At 42.0% G+C, this 25,917-nt stretch overlaps 3 protein-coding genes across 8 annotated transcripts in view; 1 reads left to right on the forward strand and 2 right to left on the reverse strand.

The window, feature by feature from the left end:
- Window positions 1-12,602, reverse strand: LOC121962834 (complex I assembly factor TIMMDC1, mitochondrial). Of its 5 annotated transcripts, XR_015775949.1 has the most exons (10): window positions 9,893-10,286; window positions 7,672-8,030; window positions 6,617-6,782; window positions 5,989-6,077; window positions 5,172-5,239; window positions 3,496-3,574; window positions 1,579-1,689; window positions 1,302-1,490; window positions 241-396; window positions 1-107 (listed from the first exon to the last, which is right to left on the reverse strand). XR_015775949.1 is itself a non-coding variant. In XM_088074861.1 (8 exons), exons 2-8 carry the CDS (start codon window positions 8,004-8,006, stop codon window positions 1,340-1,342), a joined length of 999 nt encoding a protein of 332 aa, XP_087930987.1. In that variant the 5' UTR covers window positions 8,007-8,030; window positions 12,461-12,602; the 3' UTR covers window positions 1,167-1,339. The 5 variants fall into 5 exon arrangements, 4 of the variants coding, with proteins under 4 accessions (XP_087930987.1, XP_087930986.1, XP_042369078.2 ...); XM_088074861.1 differs by lacking the exons at window positions 1-107; window positions 241-396; window positions 9,893-10,286 and adding an exon at window positions 12,461-12,602 and having other exon boundaries at window positions 1,167-1,490; XM_088074860.1 differs by lacking the exons at window positions 1-107; window positions 241-396; window positions 9,893-10,286 and adding an exon at window positions 12,461-12,601 and having other exon boundaries at window positions 1,167-1,490; window positions 7,672-8,027.
- Window positions 10,434-25,917, reverse strand: part of LOC121939336 (protein O-glucosyltransferase 1-like) — a 22,611-nt gene continuing 7,127 nt past the window's right edge. The window contains exons 5-16 of one of the 2 annotated variants that reach the window (XM_088074855.1): window positions 25,083-25,194; window positions 23,573-23,697; window positions 17,550-17,640; window positions 17,162-17,305; window positions 16,900-17,035; window positions 16,689-16,810; window positions 15,807-15,866; window positions 15,521-15,620; window positions 14,717-14,775; window positions 14,429-14,596; window positions 13,538-13,594; window positions 10,434-12,655 (exon numbers count right to left, since the gene is read on the reverse strand). In XM_088074855.1, coding sequence (XP_087930981.1) covers window positions 12,499-12,655; window positions 13,538-13,594; window positions 14,429-14,596; window positions 14,717-14,775; window positions 15,521-15,620; window positions 15,807-15,866; window positions 16,689-16,810; window positions 16,900-17,035; window positions 17,162-17,305; window positions 17,550-17,640; window positions 23,573-23,654 — 1,176 coding nt within the window. In that variant the 5' untranslated portion in view covers window positions 23,655-23,697; window positions 25,083-25,194 and the 3' untranslated portion in view covers window positions 10,434-12,498. Of the gene's footprint in view, window positions 12,656-13,537; window positions 13,595-14,428; window positions 14,597-14,716; window positions 14,776-15,520; window positions 15,621-15,806; window positions 15,867-16,688; window positions 16,811-16,899; window positions 17,036-17,161; window positions 17,306-17,549; window positions 17,641-18,790; window positions 18,945-23,572; window positions 23,698-25,082; window positions 25,195-25,917 lie in introns of those variants that run through there. The other variant, XM_088074857.1, reaches the window with a different exon arrangement.
- The window catches only part of LOC121962832 (calsequestrin-2-like), an 11,980-nt gene continuing 5,651 nt past the window's right edge, over window positions 19,589-25,917 (forward strand). Inside the window, exons 1-4 of the mRNA XM_042513143.2 lie at window positions 19,589-20,350; window positions 23,327-23,411; window positions 23,606-23,706; window positions 25,106-25,214. Coding sequence (XP_042369077.1) covers window positions 20,108-20,350; window positions 23,327-23,411; window positions 23,606-23,706; window positions 25,106-25,214 — 538 coding nt within the window. The 5' untranslated portion in view covers window positions 19,589-20,107. The remainder of the gene's footprint in view (window positions 20,351-23,326; window positions 23,412-23,605; window positions 23,707-25,105; window positions 25,215-25,917) is intronic.

Raw genomic sequence — 25,917 nt, forward strand, 5'->3', positions numbered from 1 at the left:
CTGAGAACTCCTCAGGGGGAATGCAGGAGTGCTGCCGCTTGGTCGTGATGGGACGGGACCAGAGTTCATTTAAGGAAACCAGTTTTAAAGGCTCAGCCAAACTAACGCTGCCATTCAACAAACAATAAAGGGAAAAGGTCTGGAATTTAGACATCTTTCTTAGTGTTATACCGGGACAAATCATTTTCATTACTCAGCGATGCTCGGCCGCAGCCAAAGACAGCAATTTCTAAACCTTACCTCCGGTGTTTTTCTGCAAGAGATCAAAGCTCCCTCAATCTGTCTCTATCGGCTGTCCGTCTGCACGTCAGCGGTTACTGCTGCACCCTGGGCCCCAGCTGCTGATGTGTCACATCTTGTTTACACCAGGGGCCACGGCTATGTTTGACCTAGTTGCTGAAAAAGCCCAAGAGGCAAAGTCAAAAGCACTCTACGCATAATACAAGAGGAATACAAAAAAAAAGCCATTTTGTAATTGACATGAATTGACATTTGTTGCTTGGCGTACAAATATCTGCTGAGCTACACCTAATGAACAAACATCAGGAAGTACTCCAGCAACCAACAATGCCAAGAAAGGTGAGGTCAGGTCTCAGCAGGCCAGCACGAGCAGTGAGCTGTTACGCTTTGCCGGTTTCACCTGTGTTGACTTTGAAAGGTCTGTTAAGGATATATCTTAATCTGTCAGCATAGAAGACCGCTTTCAGGTGAGGATGTTGTCTTTACTCTTATCCCTTAAAATGGCAATTTAGCACCACGAGCCGAGTGCCATCTAGTTCCGTTATATTGGAGAGAAAACGGCCGATATCTTCAACGCTCGGCAACTCTTACGAAAAAAAAACCCAGACTGATAAATAGCCCTACAGACAAGAGGGAAAATACAAATTTTTGATTTTGGGGTTAACTGTCACTTTAACAATCACAACTAAATCCTTACCTCCGGCCAAAACCTTAAACTGAACGTAAACTTAAATCCGACCCATATCCTTAAACCAAGTCTAAACCTTCAAACAGCCCTTTGGAGGTCTGTCCTACCACAGGGACAAACAATCCTCACTTTCCCAAAATGTCAAACTGGTTCTCGCAAAGATAGATGTACAAGAACACACATACACACGAGCAGCTCACAAGAGCTAGAGGACAGTAGTTGTATAGAGGACAGCAGGTGAGGTATAACAGTGTCTTTTAATTCATATGTCAAGCAGTTTCCATTCAGATAGAGAGAAGGCGTGTGGAGCCAGTGTGTGGAGTCCAGGAAAACAAGTGACCCACGTATCCTTCCCAGGTGTGTGAAGTCCCACCTTCAGTGTCCAGCAGGTCACACGCAGTGCCGCTCCTGTCATTGGCCGCGTGAGTCCTGAATCACATCCTCCTTCGGCGGTAAAGCCAGCAGTTCCTGGATCCTTTGCATGTCCTTACTGGTTTCTTCTGCCTGAGAGCTGACGTTCAGATCGTCAATCAGCTCGTCTGTCAGCTGCAGACGGGCCGTCCTTGTGATTTCAAAGAGGGAGAGTGAGTCGGACAGCTGCGTTGCAAATTTGGGCTTATGTTTAAAATAATATCATAAAAAATTCTCACCATTCTGAGAGTTTGAGGTCATAAAGTTCCCTTCGCTCTCTCCTCCTCCTCTCTCTGAGAGTTTCTCCGGCCACAGACTGCATGCTGATGATCAGAGCACCGGTGGGAAGCCTGACCAGAAGTAGCACGTGTTATTAAAAACACCATATGTGTATTTAGACCATATTCAAATGCTTTACGTAGTATTTTTGCATGAGAACACAATGTCTGAGCACGTTCGTTACTACCTGCGCTCGGTGTGTCTGCAGGACTCAGACACTGATATTTTACATTTTTAAAACCTTTTAAAGATCATTTTCGTCGTTAGTGATTTTTATGAGAACAGCTTCTGTACCATGGCGGGGGTGAAAACCGGACTGGAGTTGAGTGGCAACTATTTCTCAAGTATTTTGGAGATGAAGGTAGGTTAGAAAGGGGGTGGAGGTTATTGAAGTTGTTGGGATCTGAACCCGTTTTTTTCAGTATTGGGGTGACAGCTGCAGTTTTGGAGAGTTTGGGGACAGTTCGGTGGTGAGTGAGGAGTGGATGATGGCAGATATGAGGGGGGGCAGAGAGGATGAAGGTCTGCTAGAGTGAAACATCAATTTTCACCCAATAAGTATGTCAGCAATAAAAGTGGGACAGCGCACGGGAGTTTCTCTCTTTGTGGAAAGATGTGTTGGGACCTGTAGACACCCCGATTGCTCCTAAACAGGTAAAAACATCAGCTACTGTAACTTATGAAAGCATTTCTGTCGACACTTTACAGTGCACATCCGCACTGGGGAAACTGGCCGTGTAATAGATTGCCAAAACAATTCCTGCTTTTACATAATCTGTTTTGTAACAAACCTAATTGTCACGGCAAGTTCTGAGAAAATTCCAACTTAAATTGCATAACCGAGCTGTTTGACATTCACATCATTTTGTGCCAAATCTCCTCTCAGTCTGAAACAGTCACGCCTTCTTCTGCAATCTTGCCCAACCCGGACCTCCCAGTCACACCTCTGCCATGTGCACGGACAAGAGGACCATTCTGGGGTGAGATCTGGAGCGTGATGTGCTTTCCGATTAGCTGCCTGCTTTCATTTCGCCCCCCTCTGCCCCGGCTGCACCTGGTATAGCCGGGTCCGGGGCTGTTTGCGCACATCAAATGCTCCAGGTGGCTGGTCACTCAGGCAGACAGCGAGAAGAAGAAGAGGAGGAGGAGGAGGAGGCGGTGCTAGTGCGGAGCCAACAGGCGAAAAGACTAGGACTGAGCCAACACGGATCCGACGATCACAGAGACAATCCAAACCGGCCCCTCCGGTCTGTTACACCATCAAACACCTCACACTCAATCACCGTTAGACAATCAAATACAAATCTGCTCCTGGCTCCGTGCGCTCGGCTGGAAGCGGAGAGAGGACTGAGTGAAAAGTGGGACAGAGAGAGAGGAGAGGGGTTGAAGAGAGATAGAGTGAAGCGTAAGTCCAGATCAGACTATGGTAGATGGAGATGAGAGGCTGGAATAACAGAGATGGTATAAATGCAGAGGGGCAGCTGCTGCCTTGGCCTGCCTCCTTGCTCTTGTACCCAAAACACGGCCCTCTGCAGTGCACATGAGTCCCTCTGGCACTGCCAACACAGTTGGAGGGGGGGGGGGTTCAGCTGGGCGACAGAGGGTTGCTGGGAGGGGCGCAGCTGGCTGCCAGAGTGCTCACTGCTCTCAAGCACACGGGCGTGAACGTGGACACGCACACGAGCATGAGCAGATACGCGTGTCTGTTAAAAGCGTACATGCGTGGCAGCTTCTGACGACGGGACTCGGTGCTGTCGTGACACATTAAAATGCTTCAGGGGACAAACTGGATTAGTTACTGCAACAAGTTGATGCGCTACTGTTTGGGTGATCGATGGGTGTGAGTGGACACTTGTGGAAGCAGGAGACGAGCTTACCCCAGCACTGCTCCGATGACTGTCCCCGCCACCAGCCCTCGCAGGCCCAGGTTCAGTCTGAAGAGGCCTCCAGTCACAGCTGCTCGCTCACACACACACACACACACACACACAGTTTTATTATCATTCAGGACTAAATGCGTTGGTATATGTACTGTGTGTTCCAACCTTTTGTCATCAGGTTAATCGAGGATTATAATTGTTTCACTATTATTGAGGGTACTTGTCATTATGAACTTTTTGAAAGATTCGCATCCGGGCACAGAACAAACATCATTCCAGCACAATATAAACTGATATTTTCTGGAAAGTACATTTTTGGACTAATCTGGTTTTATTAAATATTTTATGGGCATTGTTGTTGTGCTCCGTTTATGAAGCTGGGGTGGAGAGATGAGAGGAAATGAGGTTGGAGAGAGGGGGAGTGGAATGCAACAAAGGCCCTCGGCCACAGGTGAACTGGGGACGTTGTGGTTCACGGAGGGATCTGTGACTGCTATGGACAAAATAAATACTAGACGGATCAGTGCTGTCTGTCTCCTCGGGGGGGGAGTCAACAGTGTCCCGAGTGGACAGTCACAGTGGATTTATCGAAAAGCCTGGACCTATTAGAATATAGAGAAGGGGTAGAAGACATCAGAAAATTTGATAATACGCAGGAGGGAATTTAGAAGTTTCTGGAACATTTCGCTACCAGACTAATATCAGAAAATACGTATCTTACCTAAGTCAGTCTAGACCGTATCAAAGCCCCTGTTAGTGTATTTACCTACAGTAAACTCATACCTATCTATGGCAAAGTCTTGGATTATACAAGTCTGCGATACCTGAGCTCGACCGGTGCCAGCAAATTTAGAAACATCCCTCTGAGGACCATGATAGCTGACGTGTAAATAACCGATAGTAGCCATTTGTGTCACAGTGAGAAGTATATATATATATACATAACTGCGTTTCCACGTGTTCTGCATCAGTCGGTCCGCTTTCTGTCTCGTCTCTGTCTGGGCTGACCCGAACGTTTGCACTCGTACTTGTGATCGTTACAGTGTCTCACTAACTGAATCAGAATCGTCATCGAAAACGCATCCAATCAGCCCAGAAGGAAACGTGCATCTACACGCGAACTAGAGTGCCAGCCTGTTCTGTTACATTGGAGAGAAAGCAGACGTCTCTACGGCCGATATCTCATTATTTCCAACGTTCAACAGCTCACGGCAAAACAAATATTACACGTACAAGGAAAAATATATATATATTTTTGGGCCTCGACTGTCTCTTTAAAATAATCAGTGGGTGAAGTAGCATTTCAATACGTCCACATCCTCAGACGCTGTTGTTTTGACGACATGAGGAATTCATTTGTGTGGAAATACAACACGCAAGAACGCTACAAGTCAGTTAAGAAAAAAAAAAGTAAACATTTTTTGGCAACTGACATTTAAAATCTGTCAGCTGTTAATGAAACTTCTGGCAGACGGCACACAGCAGCAGCAGGAGCGAGCCGCGGAGCCGCTCAGTGCACTGAGTTCATACAGAACAACTCCCACATGGAAATGTGCGAAGATGTGTGAACGTGAAGAAGCCCTGCAGTGACAAAGTGCACTTCCACAGCTTCTAAACACAGTTTAAAAAAAGGATAAAAATAATCAGATAACAGGTGTGACCATGTGACTCACCTCCAGCTGCAGCATAATGGCTGATGGCATACTTGTCTCTGTACACAGACAGCCCCGTGCTCGCAGAACTAGAGAGAGAAGACGACAGACAGACAGGTGAGGGAACATAGTAAACGCAAAAAGCAAAGCATTAGAGGATAATAAAACCATCTATTCTGAATAACATTGTTCTCGGCTGTTACGGCTAAAAACGCCAAACCTCACAAATTGGTGCAATTTCTATCAGAAACATTGGACAAAATGTAATAAGCAACTTTGAGGGAAATGTTCCACAAATTACAAGAAATTAGTAGATTCGGGAAATTATTTTGAAAATTTTCCTGGCCATTTTCATTTTTCTAAAATATTTTTTAAAAATCTTTTCTCAAACTGTCACTATATCCGCAGGCTTGTAACAGCACGCAGACAATTTTAAATCAGGACGTAAAATGTTCGCCACAGCACTGTAACATCTCAAACGTGCCACTACTTTTTCATATCTGTGCTGAAGATTTTAATGTACTATTTGTTTTTTTTTCTTATTCTGTTTATTTCTATCTTCTGTCTTGTTTTACTCTTTTCAAAATCCTATTTATGTGTTTTTTTTATATCGCCTTGTGTATTTATTTTATACATTTTGATGACGCTTTTCTGTCCGTGTTAAGCACTCAGGATTGCCGTGTTCTTGACAGGTGCAATACAAATAAACACGCCGAAATCTCACCTTTACTCACTGTAAAAGTTTCCTTACACACAATAAAGTGTTCTCAAGTTTATTGTCTCAAATGTAACTCTTAACCTGATGAAACGTTCGTGGATGATCAGTGTGATTGCTTACTTGAATAAGGTGACAAACGCAGCCACTCTCCAGCTCCATCTCCATCCGTACCTCACAAAACCTCGGATCGCTGCATTATGAGCCGAGCGCTGATTGAGACACAGAGGACACGCAGTGTTGAGGTTGCTGCCGTGTTCTTATGATGTGATATGACATCAGTGTGTCGCTTAAAATGTTCACAGTGGTGCGATCATTTTCTGCTGGAACTTCATCGAGGGTTAACACTGGCATCCAAATTTATAGCATTTATTATTTTCAGAAGGAGGAGAAGAAAGAGAAGAAGAGAAAAAGGACAGGAGAGAGAAGATGAAGAGAGAGGAGAATAACGTGAAGAAGAAAGATGAAAAGAAAAGCTGAAAATGATGAAGAGAGACAAAAAGCAGACAAAGGAGGAGGGGTCCAACAGACTGAGCTACTGCCGCCCCCTAAAATATAAATATATATATACAGTATAATATGAAATAACAGGTTTGATTGAGAGAAAAGTTTACCATAAATTCACTCCTTTACCGTGACCGTCATTACACCTCTGTCTCAGACTTTCCTTAAATTCTCTGCTCACGCTGTTCCTCAGCAGCAGGGTTGACGGTGCTACACGCTCACATACAGGTGTCTGTCTGCTTCTTACCACTGCTTCCACTCGGCTCGAGTAGATTTCCGCCTGGCTCAGCTGGATATACCTCTGCTTGGCGTGGCGAGCTGCCGGCAGGCCTCCGTAGATGAAGCCTGCGAGTCCAGCCACTAAACCGCTCTTTATGATGTTGGTCAGCTCCTCTGGGTACCTCTGTGTCACGCTGCCAGGAGACAAGACTCAACTCAGTGCCCTTTTATTTCTCGATTTTAACACACAATTTAACCTGCACCACCTAAAGAGGTAACTACTGAAATTGAAACTGAAAACTGCTAATTTGTTCAAAGTTTAAATACTTATGCAAAAAACAACTCTTGAGTCGTAAAGCAGACACGCTGTAGTTAGCATGTGGTTCTGAACAAGTATATTAAAGCCGTAGTTGGTAACTATTATTTAAAAAAAAATGTTTGGTTGTATTTGCTCAAAATGTTACTATATCCACATAACATTAAATGAGAACAATGATCAGTGAAAAAATATACTCTATTGCTTTGTTGTGATTCTAAAGACATTACTGCATATTAACAAAAACAAGGCAGCTTCATTTAAAACAACTAATAAAGGTCTTGTTCTTGTTCTTGTTCTTTTCTCTAACCCTGTTCATTTACTGCTGCGCACACAGTCTGTGCATCCCAGCCTTTCTTCAATGGCTCTCTTCACGTAACAACGACTTAAAAGGTGAGTCTAGAACTAAGTTCTTTCTCTCTGATTATAAAAACTTAAACACCCTCTGCTAACAACTGTTTTCATTACCAATGTATCTGCTTGTTATTTCTTGATTAGACAAAAACTAGTGAATACTGCCAAAAAAAACCCTTTAAATGGGGTTTTTGATTGTTGGCTGGACAAAACAAGCAAATACATTGACATTTATTTTCACAAAACACTTAAGGTGAAAATGATGTTTCAGCTCCAGATTTGGCAGCGACGTTACGTCAACAACAAACTAAACTAATGCAGAAAACTATTGTTTTCTAACAGTGTGAAACAGATTAGAATTTCTAAAGAGGTGAAGGTGATAAAATGAGTGCATGAGGAACAACAATACCAACTCTAAGTCAAAGAGGTCCTTGATGCGGTCCCATCCTGTGTCTGGGAATTCTGGCCTGCCGATGGTCTTTGGCAAGGTGCTGGGAGAGGGGATGGGTGCAGGAGCAGGACCGGTGGAGGAGGAGGAGGAGGAGGAGGAGGAGGACGAGGGCATCTGTGCAGGCTGGGCAGCAGCCACATCAGCTGCGTGGACCCTGGGGAGCAGGAAGCAGAAGGAAGGAGGCCTGGCGCTCTGGATGAGGCCCTGCAGTAGGCCGGTGCTCGGCGTGCCCAGAGGGGCCGAATCTGCCTGTCGTCTCTGCAGGGCGAAGCTCGTTCTGGGCCGCTCTGGATGCATCACGCTTCAGCTGGCATTGGTCTGCTGAGGAGAGGCAGAAACACATGGCCATGGGTTGGGATGTTGCACTCTCTGCCTCAACTTTAAGCTCCATCCTCAAAATAAACAGCCTTAAGGCAAATGAAATCCTGGCAGGGCTGCACAGGCCGCTCAGCTCAGCAGCTGTTAAATGGTGCAGTCCTATCAAAACACACTGGGCACACAAGCACACTTACTGGGGAGAGATTTCTCTATTAACTACAGAATGTGTCATAGATGTTTCAACGCGCTGCTGGGAGTCAGGTCCTCTGAGCAGGGTCTGCTGGCTGGTCCAGACTCCAAAATAACATCCAGTTATCATCGCATCTTTAAAATGTCGTCTTAAGAATCGGGGAATGTCCGCTATCAGACTGATAATCTCTGTCTTCTGTCGTAAGAAACTATTTTAAAACCATTGGCAGGATTTCATGTTAAGAAAAAAAATGAATGCCTAATCAATGTGTGCAGAAATACGCTGTTACAAGTAAAAGTCCTACATTAAAATCTGACCACAGTAAAAGTACAAAACTATACTTAAATGACTAAAAGTTAAAGTATTCATTATGCAGAATGACCCATATCAGATTAATATGTCTTTAATTATTGGGTTATAATATTTGATGCATTGGTGTGTTCATTACGGTTACCTTCTTAAAACATGGAGTGATATCACATTTCTTATGCTGCACTCAGATGCTCAGATATTCACCAGTATTTAAACCTTTGAAAACTGAGAAAATTAGTCTGATTCCTTTCAAAAACATGGGAAAATGGATATGATCAACTTTGCATTAAAGGTTTCAAAAATTACAGCAATGAGTAGATTTAAAGAACTACTTTTAAAAAGCTAGAGAACCTTTTTAGGGAAAACAAAATAACGTAGGGGAAAACTCATAATTACATATTCAAAATTAAGTTTCAAAATTAACTATCTTCGGCACTTTTTTCAGGTGTTTTTTTCTCTTATAATTTTTTTAACCTATTTTTTAAACTCATTTTTCAAGGACTTTCTTGAACTTTTTTACAAATTTCATGCTATTTTTTGGTCATTTCTTCTTCCGTTGCTCATTGCCTTCTTACCGATTTGCTCATGTTTAAAATGGTTAATGTTGCAGCTGGTAAAGGTGGGGGTCATTCTAAATACTTTTTTTGGTTTGTTTCACTGCTGGGTAGATCAACCTATAACATAATTTATTAGCTGATTATATTTTCATTCATCATCAACTAAAACTCATATAATTGGATAAGAGTAAAAAGTGCTTTATTTCCCTCTGAAATGTGGAGTAGAATTATAAAATTACAGAAAATTGAAATACAGAAAGCTCACCAGTGTACAATGAATGTATAATTACCACACTTTATTCCATATATTTAATTATATTTAACATATCCTGAAATGTACCAAAAATAAGTTCAAACACCCTTGACAATTAAATCAATTTAGGGCCATGTCAGACACCCTTGCTACTCACAGCTTCACTTATGCAAATCATTGTTTGCTTTTCTTACATAAAAATAACACATTTGAAACGTTATAATTAACAAACATTATGCACAGTGTCTCCTCGCTTGCTGTAGCAAAGCTGTCAGGTCACACCGTGCAGACTGCAGTCTACTGGCTACTGCTAACTCGGCTAATATCTCGCCGTAGTTATTCGGTGAAATAAAGTAAGTAATACATCTTCTGCTTGACCTTATAATGACACGTTGGAATTAAAATAAAGGGTTGAACGCAAACTGCGTGTTTATATGAAAACATTCATAGGAAATACACTGTCTGTCCGATAATGGGAGCCTTAGCACACGCACTTAGCATGCTATTAGCTTCTAGCATATCGGTGATAAAACATTTCTTTAAATGAACTCACCAACAGGAGAGGCTGAATTCCTAAACAGTCAAAAGAGCCGCAACCCAATTCGACGCACATTGACGCTAAATACTCAACATATTTCTGTTTCAGTAACTGTCCTCGTAAGAGTTTGTTTCTCAGCGGTGACTTCGACGATGAACTTTGACATCGGCCAGTTTACAGCGACGCAAGCGGATATGACGACAGAGCCACCCTGCGGTGGGAGGACTGAACAGCACGCTGCATCCGCACTAAGCTGCAAAGACTGCACAGTTTACAGAAAAAATATTTTGGGTGTCTTCAGTTGAGAAATCATTATGATAACAATTTTAAAAAAAAAAAACTGGACAGAGAGGAATAAATTTGATCGGGATACTCACTGATGCATATAAGGGAAATAAAAAGTGATTTGGAGGATTTACAACAAAAAAGGTCTTTCCACAGCGTACACTAAATCCCGGTGGGAAAAAAGCGTATCAAGCACTTCATGCAACCGATAATGATCCTGTTGTTTCTTGCCTTTTATGTTCTTAACAAAAAAGAAATACTGCCCTCGGGATCTGGGATGTTTCAAAACTTTTTTATTGACACAAAACCCCCCAAAATTCTTTACAAGCTGCAACAACCACCTGAAAGTCACACTTTGACCGGGCACGCTTTATCACAGCTTTTTGGCCAAATACACAAACTAATCTTTTCACAACAGTTCTTCACAACAGTGTAAAAAAATGACCTTTCATGGGTGACAATCACAGTACAATGTGAATACTACAACATATTCAACATCATACTGTATCATCTATACTTCGTCTATCATTTCATAACGTCTAGACATAACATCAATACAAATATTTACGGTTTTGTCATTATTGCTTCCTGTTGGCACTTAGTGTGGAATGAAACGCTGATTGTAAATGACTATTTTGTGCTTTCAAGTTATTAAAGGTATGGCACAATGCATCCAAATGCAGACACTGACATCATTGTGGCAAATAAATCAGACAGTACATGATGATGTTGTAAAAACGTTTGGTGAAGGGCTGCTAGAGTTTCCTTAGTTGTCCAGTAGAGGGCGGCAAAGCTCCTGCCTCCCCATCAACAGCCTTGGACTTAGGAATCCAAGCAGGTATCAATATTGGCCATTACTTTTATTTGGCCTAATATCGGCTTTAGTTAGGGGCCCTAACCCTCTAAAAACAGTTGATCCTACACTTAGACACTCCCTGACATATCTTTCAAACTCTACACTCCCTATTTTTTAATGCAGGCTTGTTTGAAAAAGATCTGTCATCTCCAGGACATCGCTGTGACCTCAGCTGGGTTATTTTCTCTCCCTTCAAAGCCACAGAAGACATGCAGTCACAGGTTGATATCGCATCAATTAATGGCTAAGCCAATCCCCGTCAGTAATGCGGAACCGTGCGATTTTGTCCGATCGCCGCAACTTAAAACTATTTCAAACAGGTAAGATCTTGTTTCAGTGTTGGGTTGCATGCAGCGTATTGATTCGCTAAGCGCCTCTTTGTCTCTCTCTCTGTTTATCCTGAGACGACTGTAGCTGGAGTGCGAGCTTTGCACTGGGAGTTACCCTCACAGTGACAGCGCCCAGTGTTTTAATGACAGAGTGAAGCCGTTTGTGCGTCGGTGGGAGAATTTCGGTACTGTTTGACTTAGTGTCGGACTTCAAATGCTGCTGCTGTTGGCTCATTCCAACAGGGCGGAAAGCGCAGCAGGGGTGCTGCTTCGAACGATAGCAACAAGCACCCCTGTTTTTTCAAAAAGCTGCCGTGAAATCGGGCATTCTGGGCCGCAACGATCCAAAAAACAGTCCACGAAATCCTTAGAGGAAAGGATTATAAACCCGCTTTCACGGGTCAAGTCATACTTCGTCATGACGATTACTTGATGTGTAAAATCGGCGCAGTGCCCCTTTAACGAGTAAAAACAACAGTTTAAAAACACAGCTCACATAAAATAGATGTTACTTTGCTGGTGAGTGCAGACAGCGGCTGTCGAAAGAGGCGTTTTCTTTTAGTGGCAAATCAACTGACTGAAGCAGAAAGCGATCAGTGATTCAGAGCTGGCATGTAAGACACAGAGTGACGTGTGAAGGTACAGCAGCACCCACAAGAGAGCAGTGGTTCCCAGCTGGTGGGTTTGCAGGTCTGTACTGAATGGACCGCAAGAGACCCGCGACCATGTCAAAAGAAACACTTTAATTTGCAGCACAGTGCCTTTATTTTTTCAGTGTGATTTCCTACTGCAAAAAGAAAGACACTTTCCCTTTTTTTTGAGAACAGTAATATATATATATATATAAATCCCAGACCCAGTGGCTGCACCAGTTAGGAACCACAGCCTGTAGACCGTGGAATACATAGTAACAGTAACACACGGTCCACATTAGACTAAAAGACTGAATTCATTAGAAATAATGGAAGAAGTATCTGGACAAAGCTTTACACTTCAGCTACACTTCATGTTCTTTTTTTTGACAAAAATAGACTTATCGACATGTAATGTTGCTTGTATAGAAATCGCACGTTGCGGTGCAGTCAGTGATTACACTGATAATGTAGAGCTTGCCTTCACTACAGCTGCCCTGGTCCTGCGGAGTCTCACTCTCACAGCTCCGTCCTGCCCGGTCCGTGGACGACCTGGTTGTAGCTGTTGTTTCTTTTGGGTCTGTAAGTGAGAAGACGGCTGAACTCGGTGAGGAGTCGCTCCCAGTAGCAGGAAACGTCTTCCATCCGCAGGTGGTTGAGGATGAAGTCCTTTCCCCTGCGGGCAGAGAGAGAGAAAGTCAAACTGTGTGCGCGCATGCAGGCAGACGTGCAACGCCGTTCTGCACGTCTGCACAGCAGTCAGGCCACATTTACAGTTTGCATCCGTGTCTGTGAAAACATGGACGCTTCACACGAACAACAGATCTAAAAAATCACCACAGCTTCAAGGTGGTTCTTGAGTTATGGCCAAAAACATTTAGTATGAGGTCATCATGATCTTGACTTTTGACCACCAGATTCTAATCGCTTCGTTCTTGAGTCCAAGTGGACGTTTGTACCAAATTAGAGGAAACTCGCTCAAGATTATCTTCAAATATTGCATTCAAGAGAATGACATGGGTGCAAGGTCACTGTGACCTTGACCTTTGATCACCAAATTCTAATTAGCTCATTGCTGAGTCCAAATAAAAACAGGTGCAAAATTTGCAGAAATTCCCTTGTGGCATTGTTGAGATATCGCGTTCGCAAAAAGGGGTCGACAGATTACCGGCCGGGGCGATAATTGACATTTCGCTGATTATCTGTTTTGTGTTGAATTTGTTAGATTACACTTTTTAAATATGAACAGAAACATTTTCATTTTTATTGTAAATGCACATCGGTTCCAAATGGCAGTTATCAGTCTCATTAACTACTGATAATTGGTATTGGCTCTGTAAAACCAATATCAGTTTACTCCCAGTCCACAAGAATGTGCCAGACGGACAGACGGACGGACGGACGGACGGGCAACCTGAAAACATAACACCTCCGGCCTCGGCTATAGCCGGCGCAGAGGCAAAAAAATACGTGAACAGTGGAGCACCGACTTTTTCCAAATACACGGATGCTGCAGCTCAGTACCAATAAAATTCGATCGTAACATTTGATGTGTTACCTCGTGGCGATCTCCTGTGCGATGTCGTCATTCTCCTTGACAAACTGTAGTAATTCCCTAAGAGACAGAACACGTAAAGACATGTCAACGCATAACGTACACACGGAGGACATTCAGACCAAAATATGTTAGGGTGCAGACACAGGTTAAAAAGTGCCTTCAGTGCTGATTTCATTCATTCAAGCAGTGACCTGCACGGAGGCAGGCGTGTGAATTTGAACATGAAACTTCTCAGGTTTCAACTGTTACATCACCTGCACATGTATATGGTGCTGACAGACGTTATTTTATTTTTAACCGCTTTAAATGTTAGCCAACATTTCTAGAGGGATGAATTTGATATCACATGAAACTACAAGACATAAGGTCCCTTGACCTCTGACCTCAAGATATCTTAATAAAGATGGGTTCTGTGGCTACCCATGAGTATTGCTTTATAGACAATACTTATACTTGTCTTTTGCAGTTTTTGCAAAATCAAGATAATCTGGTAAGAGTTGCTTGACCTTGTCAATATGAACTTGATACAGGTTTTCTAATGCAAAACAATGGAACTAAAAACGTGATTAAAAAATGGGATTAATCGCAATTAACAATTGAAATTCTGTGATTAATGGCAATTAAAAAATGTATCATTTGACAATCCTGTTTAAAACACATAACTGTTGCTATGTTCAAACCTTGTGTCCAAGTTTTTTTTTGTGCCAGTAAAAATGGACAAAAACTGGCAGAACTGAAAAAGTGCATGTTTGGTCTCGTGTCATGTGTTTTCTAAGGCGTTCCTTAAGAGAGATGCAAAATATGGAACTCAGTGAAACTGGTCACACAAGGACCAGGACTGCATGTAAATGTCATAACGGAGGAGAAAACGTGTGACACCGGCTGAGGTACCTGACGTCAGAGAGATCCTGCTTGACTGGGATGTAGTGGACCCAGGGCCGCAGCTGCGGGTAGAAAAACTCCTGCCATTCATCCCCCACATGAAACACCAGCGAACCACAGAGGAAGAGATGTTTGAGGCGGAAGCTGGCCGCCACACCTCGGAAGTTGAATAAATATCTGCAGGTGTAGGAAGGGACGGTTAAGACTGATCACAAGTTATGTGCTTCACTCAGTGAGACGGACATCCAACAGCGTCTTAAAGGTCACATTTTGTCTGTTATTCAAAATCCGGCCTACTTGTATTTGCAGTGATCGACCAGAGGGATTTCTATGGCCGGGGGTCTCCCTAGTGTGTCCTAAAACAGACAGAAAGACACGGGTTAGTGAATTATTAATACTGATCAACTTTTTGAGTCAAAATACAGGATTCCCACACACTGTCGTGGACAACATAAGATTCAAACTCTATTCTTATTATTTCAGCGTCCCACATGATCTGTTTAAGGACAGTAGGAAATTCAAAATTCAATGATTATTTATGTTTTTACAGTTTCTGTGATGAATGGTGTCATTTTGGCCATTTTGAAAATAAACATGCCTTTCAAAAAAAAAAAAAAATTAATAATAATAACAATAATCGCCCTAAATTTAGTAAATCAAGTTTTCTAAAGAAAAAAGTGCCCAAAATTTTAAAGAAAAAAAGGCCAAAATTATTTTAAAGAAAAATGCCATCCCAACCTGTTTTCTTAAAAAAATAAAATAAATAATGCTACATGTCCATTTAAAAAAAAAAAAAGTTTTCTGTAAAAATTGCCAAAAATTCAAATACAAGAAAAAATAAAATGCAGCCATTTAATGTTGTATTCCCTCCCCTAAATTATTAAATACATTCACTATTGTGTTACATTAATGTAATTTAATTTAAAAAACACATTTCTCCAAAACTTTCAATGATTTTGACTCGTTCCATTACTTTTCCATGCCTGGAAAATGTAATTGTGAATTTCCATGAATTTTCCAGATTTTCCATGACTGTACGAACCCTGTATAGTGTCTTATACAGGTGCTTTTTAACCCTGGTGTGGTTTCAGAATGACTGACCCTCTCGGACTTCCAGGCCTGGTTTTTAGTGTACTCTGCATCCACCAGGTCTGGAGCTTCTCTGGACAGAAGAATCAGAGGGTCTCGCTCTGGACTGGTTCTGTCAGAGAAACAAAGACGACAATGACTAAACTGTCACTTCATCATAAGTCTCAGCTTTGCAGCCAACGGTGGTGAGAAGAAGGTGAGTAGAGAGTTATGACAGAAGAAACTGTGATAACTGACATGAAAACATTTAAATTGTTGTATAATGTCACGTAAACACACAAACTAATAAGATCAGGACCTGGAGCCCCTGAAGAATCCTTTGAACTCTTTCTTCTTCCATGGCCACTGTGCTGCAGACCTGCCACAACACATCACGTAGAAAGGCACAATTATATGATGCATTTAATCATTTCAGAAGGGGACAGATTGTTCAGGAGGAAGACTTAAAAAAAGAAAAGAAAAAAAAAAAAAAGGAACCAAACCAAGTAACCAATAACACCGGACAGGACAGGGGTGATCCTCTGCGGTGGGCAGCCACAGTAAAGGATCACACACGGACCAATGAAACCCATAAAATATAGATTAAAAAAACATACTCCAGCATGCAAAGGCAAGACTTGGGAGAAATTAAGGACGTACGTTTTGAGTAAGAAAAAAGGAAAAAAAAAAGCAGAAAACGCCATTTTCATTGACAGAATTTATCAGAGAAACATGCTTTGCTGAAACTCATTTTAGCCAATAAAGTTTTCTTTTGGGTCTCTTTTTGTTGATTTCCAGAGCTCATTATTTCAGACGAATAGAGATTACTGCAGTGAGAGAGGAAAAAGAGCACTTCGAGATCTTAAATTTGAGTCAGGCTGAGATAAGAGGAGGACAAGTGACCACCTCACGTATCCACTCACGGTGCATTCAGGACCACTTGGAAAAACAAACTCTTGGTTAAAATTAATTGAACCGCTGTCCAGCTCGATTTACATTATGGAAAAGTGCGGGCGGCATCGTGAACAGACGCTGCAGCTGCGGGGGACAGGTACCCCGTGTCTATTACGGCCCTGTGTATGTCATCGGCTATAACTGCAAATAATTGCTGCTTCAGTGTAATATTTATCAACTCTTTTTCTGTAAATACTTCATCAATGATTCATGCCAATAAGTAACAAAAAAAATTGCTGAACGTTACTTTTTAAGGTCATCCCTCATCAGATCCCATCGTCCCAGTCCGGTGGGGTATATGGGCCACACGGCAGGTCCTCCCTCCCAAAACGTCCACGCAGGGTACATGATGTCCTGGTAGTCTGCTGTCTACTCATATCAAACATAAAACACAGATCAAAACCGGCATTTGTGTGTGTATCAAAGTGTGTGCGTAAAACTAATGCCTAGAGCCTGACCTTACTGAAAGACAAGACGGGCAGGGTCGGCTGCACCCAGCTGGGGACTTGTGGGTAATCCCTGACATTTACCACCATCTCCAAGTCAGGCAGCCTGTCAATCACCTCCAGGATGAAATGCTCCACCCCACTGCACCTACAAAAAGAGCAAACAATCAGCTGATTGGGAGCAGTAAGTAACAATGTGTTCAACTTGAGCCGTTACGGCTTCTGAGGTGACCAAACATAATAAATAATCACATGACAGACTTTTTCTCCTCACCTGGCAGGAAACATACAGTTGTGTTCTCTGTACAACTTGTGACCGATGATCTGGTAGTGGGTGCCCACCCCTCTTTGAACAGTCGCAGCCATGAGATCTTCAGAGATTCTCCCTTTGAACGGCCGCAGGTCATCATGTAGGACACTGAGACAGATATCGAGAGTGGCAGGGGAGAAGCGATCCAAAAATTAAACCTGCGCAGTGGCACTATAGCAATTACTCGTCTGTATCTTAAGAAAAAAAACACAAGTGGTGCATAAACATGAACTAGTCTCAAGAGAGTTTTATTGCTGCGTGATTTCCTTCACAAATCTAATTCATGGTAGTTGAGAGAAATCTGAATTACAATATATGAGGAAAAGCAAAGACATGACGGCATCACACACACCTTACGTGGCAGCTACAGTTGACGGGATTGCAGGGAGTGTATCCTTTGACAGCATCGGAAATCTTGTCCCTAATTTTCTTCCACTGTTGACCTACAAATAAAGGAAACTAGTGTTAGAGAACAGCAATACAAACAACCAAAGAATGTAGAAAACGATAAACAACAATCATGTCAATAAATCAACCAGACAGGAACACTGCACAACAAAAAAGAGATCACTGAGTCTTTCTTTGTGCCTTTAACCATCTTAAAATACCCGAAGAATGATCTAAGGACACATACAGTGCTGTGAAAAAGTATTTACCGATTTCTTACTTTTTTTCACGTGTCAAACTCGACTGTTTCAGATCATCAAACAAATTTAAATATTAAACAAAGATAACCCAAGTAAACATAAAATGCAGTTTTTCTGTGCTGACTTTATTTGTTAAGAGAAAAATACTACCCAAACCCACATGATCCTGTGTGAAAAAGTAACTGCCCCCCTTGTTAAATGATGAGGTTATTGTGTTTAATCATATTATTGGGTTGTTCATCTTAATTGTTATTTCAGGAAGTTTCATTCTTGGTTTTAATGGAATTGATTCACATCTGATGGTCAATCGCTGGCTTTGTTTTGTGTCTGCAACTTGCACCTCACACTGTGCTTCAATCTGGGTTTAAATGTGCCATCTAAAAGTTGCTTTCTTGATAGATCCAGTAAGGAGAAATGGAGCTTATTGGGTCAGCATCAGGTCAGTGTCCCCGAACAAGGCCATTGGGTCATTAAGGAGCTTGTGTCCTAAAATGACCTTAAATATCCTGCTTTGGTTTTGCACGCTTTTCACATCATGGGCTCAAGTTACAAATGCAGCACAAAATAAACGCTGAGCCTTCGTGTGTCTGAGTAAACACTGTCGGGGCATCCAGCCAGATCATTTGTTTGTGCTAACTAGCCTTAGCTGACGTGTTTCTACATCTGCGCCCAGCCTCAATGAATATAACTACCATGGTCGATATCATTTTTTTTTTACAGTGTCGCTTAAAGCGGAACAACCATTCGTGCAAACCTTAAAGTTAGCACAGCGCGCTTGGCTGAGTTAGCTCGCGGGCTAACGTCCGTTAGCTAGCTCGTGAAGTGATGAATGACTCCAACAACAAAAGTTACCTCAAGTTGGCACAGCGAAACAAACGGCGGCAAACTCTCACAAACACGTTTACACGATGTTTTACGAGTCGCATTTGTTTAAATTTGTTATTACCTGAAGCGGGAACCAAACATAAAGCAGAAACTTGCAATAGTGTGAAAAACCTCCACAGCCAAGAGCGATTCATGTTTCTTTCTATCCTCCAGCGCTGTCTGAGGAGGAGACAAAGCGGGGATCTGGGATCTGTTACTACTGCCTGAATACAGTCATTACGGTAATCCGCACAACGAAAATCCTACACGTTACCGTAATGTTTAGAAGAGGAGCCCCGCTTGGCATTAAAGGGATAATCCCCACAAAATCTGCCTTTTAAAGTTACATTCACAGTCTGCCTGTCTAAATAAATCAACCATCGTGTATTCAGGGAAAATTGACTGAGCATAAGAGTTTAATGCTCTAATGAATTCATATTCCTTCAGAACTGCAGTAAAATGATGAAAAAAAGTCTATAAAAAATACATAACTAGCAGCAATCTCTGTCAGGAATAATAAACAGCAATAAAATCTGTAAAATGGCAAAAAAGTTAACATTAAAATTAAAAATAAATAGACAAATCTGTCACGAATAAAGGATATAACCACAACAGCAAAAAAAAAGTAGAAAAAAAACAATAAATGACAATCATGTCTGTAAATTAATTAAACATGAACACTAGACAAAAAACATAATTGAGTGTTACTTTTAATTTTAATACCTCTTATGACTTTTCCCCCCATTTTTAGTGCATCCCCCACCCCCTCCAAAAGATAAATTACCAAGCTTAGTTCTAAATAAAACATGACATTTCAGATATCCTGAACAACTATAAATCATGGACATACATGATCTGTTTAAGTGAAAGGTTTGCACAGGGTTTCCCAGTCTGTGATTAACAGTCTTATCTTAAATATAGAAATGAATACATTTATCGTTCATTTCAAAGCATATTTCATTTTCCACTGCATATAGTATTACAGCCTAATCACTGTTATTAAATTGCTGATGAAATCCCCACAGTTTCTCTGCTCTAATTTCTGCATTTATGTCAAGGGCATGCGTGAGTACGATATGGATGATTGTCCGTAGATTGTTGCGGTGAGATTCTCAGTCAAGGACAGAAAAGGAAGAAGGAGTGAGACCCTCTTGGGAGATCTGAAGCAGTGAGACTGAGTGACGGAGGGAGGAGGAGACAGAAGACAGGTGGAGAGGGAGAGATACAGAGAGAAAATATTTCACATTTACTAGAGAGGTAATCGAGAGGTAATCTGTAGATTAATTTGGACGAATCTACTTTGTATGGTATTGATTATCTCGTCAACTTGGGCCTTGAGTGGTTCTTTGAATTCTCTGCCAACTTTCTGGTTTGCAAACTCCTCCACAAGTGAGCCACAATGCAGCAGCTCTGGCTCTCTCTGCTGTCTGGCCTTTGCCTTCGCCTGGTTTTCCTCTGCAGTGCCGAGGAGGGTCTCGAGTTCCCCAATTTCGACGGGAAGGACAGGGTGCTGGACATCAACGAGCGCAACTACAAGAAGGCTCTAAAGAGATACGACCTGCTGTGCCTGTTCTACCACGAACCGATGCCCGCCAACAAGGGCCTGCAGAAGCGGTTCCAGATGACGGAGCTGGTGCTGGAGGTGAGGAGGAGGGTCTGCAGAGGTGGGACGAGGGGAGTTTGAGGAGTTAGTGAAGAGGCGGAAAATGCCAAGCGCAGAGTTAAAGTAGAGGCGTTGATTGGTGCTGATATTCTTTCTTTTTCATGGACTCTGAGTCAACTGCAGTCTGCGGTTGCAAAGGTTAAGTGATCAAACAGTCTAACCAGTCGAAGGCTGGACAGCCTGGAAAGCAAATGATTTATCAACTATCCACAGAGTCATTAGTCACAACTTATGAACTTTGTATAAACGGCAGCTTGTTAGAAAGTGTCGGTCGCTCAGCGGTGACGGCCCAGAAATTTTTTATGGGGTGTCCGGATGGGGCCACTGAAAATCTTGAGGTGGCACCAAAATCAAAAGTCATGACTGAATTTCAGGAATTCTATGATGCTGTTTAAATGTCCTTATTCAAGGTTAGAGCTATTAGGGCTGTCGACGCATTAATCGTATTCATTTTTTGTTGATCACCAGCTCACATTTCTGTATTTAAGGGGCTGTATCGGTCTAAATTTTAAAGCTAGAGGGATGATACTGATATCGTATGAAACTAGACGACCTGAGAATCCAGTGGTACCAACCGGGTCAAGCTGGCTTGCCAGCGTTATTTGGCCCCAAGGAAGGGGGTCAAATAATGCTCCAAAGTTAGAATAAACTTTGGCGATGGAGAAACGGCATGATCATTTCACAGGAGTCTCTTGACCGTAAAGATATCCCCTTTACAGACATGCCCTCTTTATAATAGTCCCATGTGTTTTTTTTCCTGTGAAAAAAAATAATGAATTGATTAATTAAATGAATATTTGGTCATGATTAGGACGAAGGCTGGTTAAAAGATTTAAGTCTGTGTGGGGCGTCAGGTGGCTCAGTGGATAAAGCAGGCGCTCCATAAATGATGGCGATTTTCTTGCCGCAGTGGCCACGGGTTTGAATCTGGCTCATGGCCCTTTGCTGCACGTCATCCTCTTTCTTCCGCTTTCACACTATCGATCCTCTGTCCTGTCTAACAAAGGCAAAAATGCAAAAAAAAATAAATAAATAAATAAAAATCTTTTAAAAAATTAATAAATTTAATTCAAGGAAAGTGGGAATTAATATTAAAATCTCATATTTTTTTGCCGTTTTTTTTTTTGGCGTGGACCCTGAAACTGTTAGCAGTTAGCTGAAAGCATTGGCAATTTTCTGTCCCTGAGCTCACGAGTGAATCAACGCGTTGTTTTGACAGTCTACATCCTTCATTTTCTTCAGGTATGCAACACTCGAATCCAGCCAAGAACACGTCACTGCTGATCAAAGATGGGTGTGTTGTGACATACGTCGCCCTGATGTGTCTGATACCACTGTTAATGTAAAGATGTCTCAATAAACTGAAGCTCAAATTCCCACTTTACACTCGCGGCCTCGCCGCCGAGCTCATTTGATTCGAACCTGTCGTAACGAGTCATCGTACGACGCTGACACTGAATGCCTCGTCTTTCCTCTGCCAGTTTGACATGTCGACTGTTTGCTTCCAAATAAAGTGAGAAAGGATTCACAGCTGTCACATGTTTCACCTGCACACTCTCTTTACTGGCAAGCAGTGATTTAATCCCATTATGTGCCCTCCTCTGAGGTTCAGATGCATCCTGGGATTGTTTCTAGGTCATTCTGGTAATTATAGCGTGTTCCCAAAACTCTTTACTATCTGAGTGTGAACTAGAAATAAGTCTGTGTGCTCTTGCATCCCTTCTCGTCTTATTTATGATCTGAAATGAAACGAAAAAGGGACCTATACTTTACCTTTTCAGTTCTCATTTTGGCATTCCTGTCACGTTTCATGCACTTAAAGCAGAAACACATTTAAACAGAGCAAACGTCTCTTCTCTTCAATGGTTTTTATAAATCTGCTGTCCTTCCTCGAGCTGAAAGGCGAGCAGTTCTGACTCACAGCTTCCCTCTAACAAGAAAACTCCACAGGGGGCTTTCAGCACACACGCACCTCTTTAATGAAAAGACGTATTGACGAAGACAGCAGCAGCTGCGGATGCCGGCTCAGATGCACGGTGTCGAAAGTGCCGAGCCGAGTGCAGAGTGCAGACTAAAAGGTTTTAATCCAGGCCGAAACAAGAAGCCTCGATGAAATAGTTAAGGCGATTCCAGTCTGTCTTTTTCAAGGATGAGGCCGTCAGAAACGGAGCTGGAGCCTGGATCATATAAAAAAACAGAGTTTGATTTCCTGCATCAGTGGTCCCCGATGGTACGTGATGGTAAATGCCAATAAAAAGTATATAAAAAATAAATAAATAAAGGTTTGTCACTGAGGCCAAAATGAGGCAGAATTTTTTGTGTTGGGTGAGAGTACAGGTGCTGAAAAAAGGGGAGCAGATAATTTAGTGTCCCTAGCCACCAACTGGTATCATATGAAACTAGACAAGACTAAGACGAGGCTAAATTTTGGTGATGGAAAAACGGCATGGTCGTTTCACCGGGGTCCCTTGACCTCTGACCTCCACATATTTGAATGAAAATGGGTTCTGTGGTACCAATTAGTCTCCCCTTTACAGACATGCCCACTTTATGCTTGAGCCTTACAGTATTTTGCTTCACCTTGTCAATATGGACTTAAAAACTGTTTTAATAAATTGTTTGACTGCTCTAGTTACAACTCAGGCAGCTGCATTAATAAAAAGGTCCAGTAAAAATTTTCTCTGGTTGACTTGAAACCGTTACAAAAATCTAGTTTAAATGAATGTGTGGACCAACGTTTAAACATCCTGTCTTCTTGTGCTAGGGATATTTTAGGTGATAAACTGATTTATTATGCTGCTAAAATGTTGATCTGAGTTCAAAAAACGACAAAACGTAATTTTCTGGCCTGACTCAGTTTTTACAGATAGTCCAAAGAGTTAAAGTATTTTGATTTTCTGTCTTTATCACAAAGAAAGTGTGTCAGTGCACTGACTGACAGTGTGTCTGTCTCAGCTCACAGCTCAGGTCCTGGAGAACAAGGACATCGGTTTTGGGATGGTGGACTCTCAGAGGGATTCCAAAGTAGCCAAAAAACTGGGTATGACTTGTGTCGTTACTCCGCAGCATCAGCCGCATCGCTTTGTGCATGCTGAATGTCTGAATTTGGATTTTGCTTTCAAGCTTGCCAGTGATGCACTTCAGCTATGATGACAACGGCGTCTCAGCTACTTTTCTGTAAACATGAAACCTCAGAATTACCTTCTTTGAAGTCATAAACTGCTGTTTCATCAGGTCTGGAGGAGGTGGGCAGCTTGTACGTCTTCAAGGACGACCGTGTCATCGAGTTTGACGGGGAGCTCTCCGCAGACACGCTGGTGGAGTTTCTGTTGGATGTGAGTGGAAAATCTGATTCTGCAAGTTTTTCGATGTTTAATCTTTGCAGCCGATTAACAGCTGCAGCCTCATGAGAATACGTGTAAATGATGAATTTCATAGTAAAACAAGATCCAGCAGGAGAAGCTTACGTGTCACTTACCCCCTGAAGGTATTAAAGTAACATTTTCATGTGAATAAAATTTAAAGGTATAATTTGACGCTTTGGGAAATCGAATTAAGAAGTGGGAGGGGAAGCGCTTTTCTCCAATCCCCATTTAAATAGAAACAAAAGATTCTCCTGCTAAAGTAACAAATGTGTTTTGTCTCATTTTGGTGGATGGCTTACATATACTACAATACCCATAAGCCTCAGCTACAGTTGCTATGGAGAGAGGGCCAGTCAGAGCACAAGTGCAGCGGGCTTTTATGTGAATTTTTGTAGAGTCCAAACAGTGGAACGGCATCTGTCATATGATGCTATGTGGCCGAAAAAGATTTCTTCCTATGCGTACAGAATGAAAGGAAGGTCCGTAAAACAGTGAATACATTTTCTGAGTGTCACAACCCTTGAAAAATAACACATTTATCTATCAGAATTTGATCCATTTGGTCTTAAATCATTTGTAAACTCAAAAGGAGCCACAGCTTTGGAAGTTGTATTTGACAAGTGTTTTTGTACACCTAAAAAATGCCCCAGTGATGACACATTTCTGTAGGCCAACCTGGAGGCTAACGTCGCCCTGGTTCCCTTGTCAAAATGCCTGTGGGATTCTTTCATTGGTGTTTTGTATCATTTATCGCTTATGATACTTATGTGTTCTGTTCGGCAAGATAATCTTTAAAAAGAAGCATCAGTTTCAGGATTTTTGAAGCCTAAATGCAATCGCCGTAAGTAAAAAGGTAAGGCTAGGCTGTAACGAACTACGCAACGGTCGTGTCACTACCACTGCGAGGCTGTAAAGTGTGGCGCTGTTTGGCACAATTCGGTGTGATGACGTTCTGTAGTCTCATTTAGCCACTTGGTAGGATCTGTCTTTTTTAAACATACCTTTTTTCAGGCTTACTAACCAAAAACATTCAAAAAGTCCACTGACTTTAAGACGAGGGAACCAGAGGTGCTGAAATGATAATGGATCTCTGGGTTTAAGGACTCATCACTGGGGCTCCTATACAAGTTTGTATAGGATAATGTCACTATAACTGATAATGTCACCAGGAGAGTTTAGACTTCTAACTTATAGAACCAGCCATTCCCTACTTGCTTAGTCACTATCCTGCTGAGAAGCAGATTTGAGGGGTGATACCTCTTTCACATCCATAAGTAATATCAATCTCCTTATTTAACTCTGCAAAGTGGATTTCAAAACATTTCTTGGCAGTGAAAATCACTTACCTGTGTTATACTGCCCCCTGTAGGTGCTGGAGGACCCAGTGGAGATGATCAATACTGCCATGGAGCTGCGAGCCTTCGAGAGGATGGAGGAAGACATCCGCCTCATCGGCTACTTCAAGGGAGAAGATTCATGTTAGTTCACCACATACTTTTTTGTATGTGTGTAGATTTAAAAAAAAAAAAAGATTTTTCTAAATTCAGTACTTTTAAAACTTTAAGTACATTTTCCTGATTAAACTTCCTTACTTTTACTTAAGTACCATTTCCAATGCAGTACCTTTACTTGCAACAGAGTATTTTCACAGGGTGGTATTTGTACTTTCATCTAAGTAAAGGATCTGAATACTTCTTCCGCCACTGGTTTAAAGCATTGTGTTTGCATGAACAAACATAAGCAGTGTGTGATGGGATAAAAAAATACACTTCACTGTTTCTCTGCTCCTTAAAGTTGCCTCGCTGTGCTCCCCAGATGCTAATGGGATCTAGAGGCTAATGGAGCGACATCAGCATGCTAAAGGGAAACCTGATTCCAGACTGTGGCACTCTCACTCGTCCCACGAGAGCCTTTAAATAGCTTCTAGTTCTCCGTCTAATAGGTCAAACTGCAATTATAGTTCCTCTCTAAAAAAAAAAAGGGAGAAAAAGGAAGACAGGGAAGATGCTATCTGGTCCGATATGACGGTGGCATGAAGTTTCATTACGGAGCCTATTTCTGTCCACAGATAGGTTGGTCCTTGGTTGTGACCTTGTTGGGAGCAGAGCCAGGAGCGCGTTACAAGCGTATAAAACTGTATTAAGGGAGACTTTGTTACTGGGGTGGAGACAGTGGAGTCAT

The sequence above is a fragment of the Plectropomus leopardus genome, chromosome 24, assembly GCF_026936395.1.
Source record: "Plectropomus leopardus strain MGB_pleo_1.0 chromosome 24, ASM2693639v1, whole genome shotgun sequence".
In the NCBI taxonomy this organism is placed as follows: Eukaryota; Metazoa; Chordata; class Actinopteri; order Perciformes; family Serranidae; genus Plectropomus; species Plectropomus leopardus.

What these genes read in the sequence shown, in the direction of transcription:
- LOC121962834 (XM_088074861.1), bottom strand. Translation starts at nt 8,006, where the DNA reads ATGCATCCAGAGCGGCCCAGAACGAGCTTCGCCCTGCAGAGACGACAG. An exon ending in CGAGCCGAGTGGAAGCAGTG is followed by an intron (nt 6,078 to 6,616) that starts GTAAGAAGCAGA and finishes TGTCTCAATCAG; the next exon opens with CGCTCGGCTCATAATGCAGC. An exon ending in CCATTATGCTGCAGCTGGAG is followed by an intron (nt 3,575 to 5,171) that starts GTGAGTCACATG and finishes GTGAGCGAGCAG; the next exon opens with CTGTGACTGGAGGCCTCTTC.